This window comes from Coenobita brevimanus, chromosome 26 (assembly GCF_032717465.1).
Source record: "Coenobita brevimanus isolate Jiangsu-jjx chromosome 26, ASM3271746v2, whole genome shotgun sequence".
NCBI classification, from domain to species: Eukaryota; Metazoa; Arthropoda; class Malacostraca; order Decapoda; family Coenobitidae; genus Coenobita; species Coenobita brevimanus.
In genome coordinates this window covers 3692501-3700000 of record NC_136979.1, presented here as the reverse complement: position 1 = coordinate 3700000, position 7500 = coordinate 3692501, and the positions used below count along the sequence as shown (strand labels likewise).

Below are 7500 nucleotides of genomic sequence, written 5' to 3'. Positions count from 1 at the left end.
TAATGATCATCCACACAAAGCACAGCATCATATTCAGTCCACCATTATTATTATTATTATTATTATTATTGCTGTATTTTTCAGTAATATATGTATGTCTTGTTATGTATTTTGTTCATCTGATTATGTATACTGTGTTATATGAATTAATATGCACATTGTTCATTATTATTATTATTATTATTATTATTATTATCTTCGTTGCACCATTAATGCTATCGAAATCATTAACAGAATAGCGACAAGTATCATCGTAATTAACACTGGACACTTAATCCTTCCACTGCCATAGCCGTTAATAATAATAATAATAATAATAATAATAATAATAATGGTGATGATGATGATGATTATGGTGGCGGTGGTGGGGGTGGGGGTTGTGATAAAAATAATAACAACAATAATAATAATAATAATAATAATAATAATAAAAGTAATAATAATAATAATAATAATAATAATAATAATAATCCATCCATCAACCAATCCTACATTGCCCTATGAGGAGTGTAGAAGCCCGGGGCTAGGCAGTTGGTCCTGACATTTAAGATGAGAGTGACCAGCCTCACTGATCCCTGAGTGGCATTACAATAATAATACTTCCTGGCCAGTCCTTCACAAAAATATCACAATAGGCTCATAAGGCAAGAACATCATCAGAATCTAGACTAATAATCTAACTTAAAATTGAAATCTAATCGCCTAAATAAAAGCCACTAGACCACTGTGTTCTCTCTACATACAAATCTTTCCCCATGAACATTATAACAATTTCAGAAAGTTATAATCTGTGTTCAAAATGTTCAGAATAACACACTGAAGTAATACGAATATCCAGTTCATGAATCCTCCAAAGAAAGAATAGTAAATATAAGAAAAGGAATTTTGAATATTAAGAATCATGGGTTAAGGTGCAAATGCTAGCAGTAATTTCACAACAGTTTGCAATCGAAAATTTTTAGTATTATTCCAAAGTATTCTGGGAAGTGTGATGACCTTCGAAGCTTGCATCACTGTGTTTCGAAAGTGACCTTTCACTGTATCATTATTTCTCGTTCTGAAGGGTGTCGAGATTAATGTGGGCAAACGGATTATCAGTAAGCGTCGGTGTAATGATAATCACTTGACTAGATCATTTAGAATCATAATATGTACATAAATAATAAATAAAAGATAATTTTGGAGAGTAAATGTACCGCAAATTAAAAATAAAGTGTATCCAATTAACAAAAGAAATTTCGTAACATCAAAATAATGAGGTAATACCACTACTACTACTACTACTACTACTAATAATAATAATAATAATAATAATAATAATAAAAATAATAATAATAATAACAATAACAATAATAACTCTGAGAATAGTGAGTTGAGGCTCTGTCCACTTTACCATAGAATTATCAGAAATATTCAGAATAATATGTTGAGGGTAATATCAACTTCTATTACTTGAAAAATGTAATTATTAATATATGGAATAACAACATCAAACAATATAATCAGCGTCCAAAAAGCCTTGAGGTAACAGAGACAGCGATTATTAGGACATGGGAAATTAACAACGCCTAAAATAATATCCCATAGTAATATAGCCAATGTCCAGGAAAATAAACAAGGGTAATATCGAGGAGTATTGGCCTGATGGTAATTCGAGGGAGGGTGGAGTGGAGGAGAACGGGCGAAACAGCCAAGGAAACAGCATTACCCGTGAGTCAAGAGCTGTGTGTGTCCCCGTAACAGCAGCTCTCAGTGTCGATTTGGCTGCAGCTGCTGTGCGTATTTAACAGCCTTTGATGACCCTCTTCCCCCCCCCCTCTCACTCTCCACCCCCCACCTCCCTCCGCCTCTTCCATCCTAGCTCTCTTCTCGATCCCCCTTCTCTCCTCACCCACCTACCTCTCCTCACCCCCACCTACCTTCCTGCTTTCACACCTCCCATCTCTAATCACCCCTATCCTCACCCCTCAACTTCCCCTCACCCCCTGCCTCTCCTCACCCTTCTATCCTCCCCTTTCTCAACCCTCTGCCTTTTCTCTCCGCATCCTCTTACCTCTCCTCGCCTTCTACATCTTTTCATCCCTCACTTCTCTCCCTGTTTCTCCTCATCTCCCATCACACACACACACACACACACACACACACACACACACACACACACACACACACACACACACACACACACACACACACACACACACACACACACACACACACACTCTCTTCTACAACACCATGTCCTTGTCCCTCGTCTACCTAATACCATACCTTTTCTTTCCAGTTAACACCAATTAATTATACGCGGCTAAAAGAAAATAATCACATCGAAAAGGTAGCCAGGTGTCTCGAAGTAGGCGGTCTTTAAATGATGAAAAAAGAAAAAGAAAATCCAGCCTTCCTTTGGCCTTGAACCACGGTGTGTTAGTTCACGATCCCTCCGACCTAGACCGCTACCGACCCTGCCACCGTGAACTGAAACTGGCATTCTAAGGGGCACAGGGAGCTCCGTAACACCTCTTCCATGGCTGTTTATCCAGAAATGACGCAGTTTTTACTCTCCTGTACGTTATCAAGGCAAATTATGATGCCACTAGAAATTGATAAGCAAGATAAACGAAAATCTCAAAGTGTGACGTGGAAAATAAATCGCTAAAGAAAAGTTGCCACGAGATCTATGCCCTCCAGAATATCGGTCTTTTATTTGACACGAGTGAAAAAAAAAAAAAGTTGCAAATAGACCTCTCCTCAAACTAGCATAAAAAAAAAAAAATCCTGGAAAAAAAGGAGGAAATAAATGACAAAAAAAAATAAAAATAAAAATAAGTCGCCGTTCTGACAGTAAAAGACAAAATCCACAAGTGTAATGAAACCAACTTTTGGAGGAACAAAGGAGAGGGACAGAAAAATGAGAACTAGGGCAGGGAAAAAGTCTGGGAAAAATAGAGAGGAAAAAAACATGACTCAGATACGACAGTGCAGTGAGAGAGAGAGAGAGAGAGAGTTGGGGAGGGGGAAGCGTTATACTGAAAGGCAGGGATATGCGTGTGCTGAGGGAGGGGTAGAAGGAGAGGGGAGAGGAGAGGGGAGACAACGGGTAGGTGGGAGAGGAGAGGGGTTGGAGGGGAGGGGAGGGGAGAGGAGGTGGGGTGGGGGGATGGGACAGTAATGGGGACAGAAGCTGAGGGGAAAAAAAAAAAAAAGAGTGCACTTTGGAAGGAGCGGGATGGAGGAGAGAAGGGGAGATGGAGGGGGAGAGGGGGGAGAAGGGGAGCTGGAGGGGGAGAGCTATAACAGTGAAGAGCAAAAATTCACACTGCAAGAAGGAAGGGAGGGGGAGAAAGAAGGAAGGGTGGATGGTGGGGGACGGAAGAGGGAGTGAGGAGGGGAAGGGGGACATAGGAGTGAGAGGGGTGAGGGCCGTAACACTGAAGAACAAAATGCATATTGGGTGGGGGAGAGAAAAAGGGGGAAGGGAGGGGAGGGGAGGGGAGCGGGGAGGGGAAGTTACGATGGGGGACGATGGGGGAAGAAGCCTGGGGAGACGGGGTACCGCAACAGTCAAGGACACGAGCGCAGGGTGGGAAGGGGAATGTGGTGTGGGAAGGATGGAGGGAGGGGGGGGAAACGAGTGGAGAGAGAGAGGGAGAGAGTGGGATAGGGGATAAGGAAAGGGAGAGAGAAGGATGGGGGAAGGGTGAAAGGGGGAGGGGTGGGGGAAGGAAGTGACTGGAGGAGGAATGAGAATGGGTGATTGAGAAACAGAAAGGAACAGAGTGAGGGGAAGGAACGATGGAGGAAGAGGATAGATGGGAAGAAATGGAAGTGAATGAGAGAGGAAAGATGGTTCTTGGAGTGAAATGAACGAAGGAAGATAGAGAAGGAAAAAATAATGAGAGGCGGTGAGTGGGAGAGAAGAAGGAGAGAAGTGGAGGGAAGAGGAAGATGGAAAGCAGGAAGGGGGTAGCGAACAGACGGAGAAAGGGAATGAATTAGGAGGGAAAAGTCGTGAGCAAGTGGAAGAGAAAAGAGGAGAGGAAAGGAAGTGGGAAGAGGGAAGGGTAGGGAGAGGGGGGAGGAAAGGAGGAGGAAGGGGAGAGAAGGGGGAGGGGAAAAGAGAGCGAGAGGAGGGAAGCAGCACACAATGAAGGGCAGGGCACACACAGCGAGTCACTACGGCGAAACTTTTTTAATTACGGGTCGAGTAACGAGGTGAGAGAGCCGCGTCCCCTCCCCCGACAAACAGGCATAACTGCTTCGCTGATCCAATACCCTTCCCACACTCACTTTTTTTCATGGTCTTTTTCTGCAATTTTTTCTTTTGTACTTGAAATGGCGTTGGACAGGACGACATGGAGGCGATTTGTTTGTGGCCACCCCTTACGGGATTAAGGCGTCTGGCAATAGATAGACTTGTTGTGGGTTTGAGTTGGCCTTCTCTTTCCTTTTTCTTTTTTCATCTTCAACTTCACGATTGTAACTGTGGTGATGAAATACCCTTGGGACAATTTTTCTTTTTTATTTATTTTTACTTTTTTCGGCATTTTTTTTTTTTTTCGCTAGCTATGCCTTTGATTTGGACTTTTTTTTAACCACAATTTCACGATAGCAGCTTTAGTGATGCAATACCCTTGGGACACTCGTTTTTTTTCCATGATTTTTTGTAATTTTTTTTAACAAGTGAGATTGATTTAGATTTTTTTTTTTTTCATATCCACCGCATCACGATAATAATTGTCATGGTTCTGTACCCCAAGGACACTAATTTTTTTCAATGTTTTTTCCAGGACTAACTTTTTCTATTTTTTTCTGCGATTTTTTGGGGCCAGTTCTGCGTTTGTTTTGGGCTTGTATTTATATATATATCTATGGTTTTGCGATAGACTTATGGTGTATCTCTGGACATAGGAAGGTATATAACAAAAGGGGGTTGGATTTTCCTTTCTTTTGATATGGGAGATGCTGACAGGGGTATAGGGTGATCTCCAACTCTTAAAAGATCTAGACGACGGTAGCTTTGCCTTGGCCTTTTCCAATTAAAAAGTTCTGTGAGGAAGGGCATGCCATTTTTTTATTATTGTTATTATTATTATTATTATTAGTAGTAGTAGTAGTAGTAGTAGTAATAATAATAATAATAGTAGTAGCAGTAGCAGTAATAGTAGTAGTAGTAGTAGTATTTTTATTTTTATTCATATTCTTATTCTTATTACTATTATTATTGTTATTATTGCTTCTCCTCCTCCTCCTCCTCCTCCTCCTCCTCCTCCTACTACTACTACTACTACTACTACTACTACTACTACTACTAGTACATCGAAGCATAATGTAGCCAGTTCTTAATATCATGTCTTAGCAATTTAACCCACTATTCATCCTTTTTTAAACGCTATTTTTTACTGATGCTAAGAAAATTATAGCAAATGGTCAACAGATAGATATAGAGGTAGGGTAGAGAGAGAGTAGAGTAGGAGGGGGGGGGGAGACTGGAGAGAGGCTGTGGGAGGAAGAAGGAAAGGGAAGGAGGGAGGGATGGCATATGATGAAAGGGGTGAGGAGAGTGTTGGGGAGGGGGAGGGAGAATGGAAGGCAATTGGTGAGGGTAGTGTTAGAGGGGGCAAGGGAGGGGTCTGTGGCGAATTTTAGGGAGGGGGTAAGGGGAGTTTTAAGGAAGGGGGGAAGGGAAAGAGGGGGAAGAGGGCGTAGTCGGAATTCCAACCTTCTTTCCGCCTCCCACCTTCCGTATTATTGATTTCCGATCGCAGGACGCGCCACTTACCCGTATTAGCGGGGCGGGGCGGGGCGGGGACGAGGGAAGTTGGGGAGGGGGTGGTGGAGGGCTTATCGTGGAGGGTTGAGATAGAAGTGGATTAGGCAGTGGAAGGCGAAGAGTTAGGAGGGGAGGGGAAGAGAGGGGAGAGGAGGGGAAGGGAGGGGAAAGAAGGGAAAGGGAGAGTTGGTGAGAGGGAAGGGAGGGGAGGGGAGGGGGAAGGAGGATAGAGTTTAGGAAGGAGGAGAGGGGGAGAGTAGCGGAGAATTGGAGACGGGGGACAAGGGAAGGGTTGGGGAGAGGGAATTGGGAAGGGGGAGATTAAGTGGGGGAGGGAAGGGAAAGGGAGGGGAGTGTTTATGTAAATCACAAACACAGACAACCGTGCAAATCAACCTATAATAACAAGATCAAGAAATACACGTGCAAATTGACATCAGGTTAACATATACAACGATGATTTTCAAAGGTTCCCAAATTTTCCCCCGTTATTCCCCACATTTGCTCCCCCCCCCAAAAAAAAAGTCTTTAATACCCCACCCCCAGCTCCCAAAAGACAGAAATTCCCTCTCCCCCCCTTTAGGATCTTTTTTTAATAACCCTAGATTTCAGAATTATTCGTCCCCAATTAGAGGTACTTTTTAACTTGGAACAGCAAGATTAAAGAGGTATCAGAGAGGCTGTTACGCAAGTTTGGTAGTATTCTAGATATTTTGTAATTTTATTCAGTATGATAAATGAGGGCCAGGTTGTCAGGTCGTGCTGTGCTTGCAAATACACTGATCAAGCCACAACAGACTTCCCAACAACTACACCATGCATACCTACAGTTACACCATACATCTAGCTATACATTAAGGCATATACAATACCCATACAATCACAAACACATACAGCACAGTCACAAACACATACACCACATACATAGCCACAGAAGAACCTCATATGTTGACGTACCGTTGCCTATATTGGGCACCACGTCTGGATTACTGTCATCAGAGGGCGGTCTCATGTCCTGCTTCCTCCTGCCCCTCCTCTTTCGGCAGTAGTTCCTCGCCACGCCCCCTACCACCAGCACCACCACCGTCACGCCCACGCCGCCCAACGCCCCGCCCACGCTGCTGCCGCTCTCCCCTCCGCCCGCGTCGCCTGTGGGAGATGGGAGATGAGGGTGTGAAGTTGAATGTTTAGGTTGAAATAATGCATTAACTGATTGACTGGTTGGATAGTTGACTGGTAAGGAGAAAGAATGGGGACAGACAGACAAACAGACAGAGAGGGTAACAGAAAGAGATAGATAGGCTAGGAAAACTGAGGAAAAAAGAGAGCTTAGAGGCTAGGAAAGAGCTGAGTGACTAGGAAATAAGCGTGACTAGAAAATTTTTGATTTGGGAAGATGTGAGATCAGGTGTGAGGGAGAGATGACAGTAGGAAGAGTAGGTGACTGACTGATTAGAGAGAGAGAAAGAGAGAGAGAGAGAGAGAGAGAGAGACAGACAGACAGACAGACAGACAGACGGACAGACGGACAGGCAGAGACAGAGACAAACAGGCAGACACAGACCACCCAAGCTATTACTTTGCTCTCTGCCCGCGTTGCCCGCTAAACAAGAGCTAAGTGACTGGAAAGCTAAGAGACTAGAAAAGCTATAAAATTAGACAGCTAAGAGACAAGGAAAGCTAAGAGGCCTGGATGGTAGTGTGAGATGAGGAAAGACATGAGAGATTAGGAA

The 7500-nt window shown here is 43.4% G+C and overlaps 1 protein-coding gene across 1 annotated transcript in view; it reads right to left on the bottom strand.

The window, feature by feature from the left end:
• LOC145394132 (uncharacterized) overlaps positions 1 to 7500 on the bottom strand; it is a 244527-nt gene that overhangs the window by 13217 nt on the left and 223810 nt on the right. The window contains exon 15 of the mRNA XM_080268112.1: positions 6731 to 6916. Coding sequence (XP_080124238.1) covers positions 6731 to 6916 — 186 coding nt within the window. The remainder of the gene's footprint in view (positions 1 to 6730; positions 6917 to 7500) is intronic.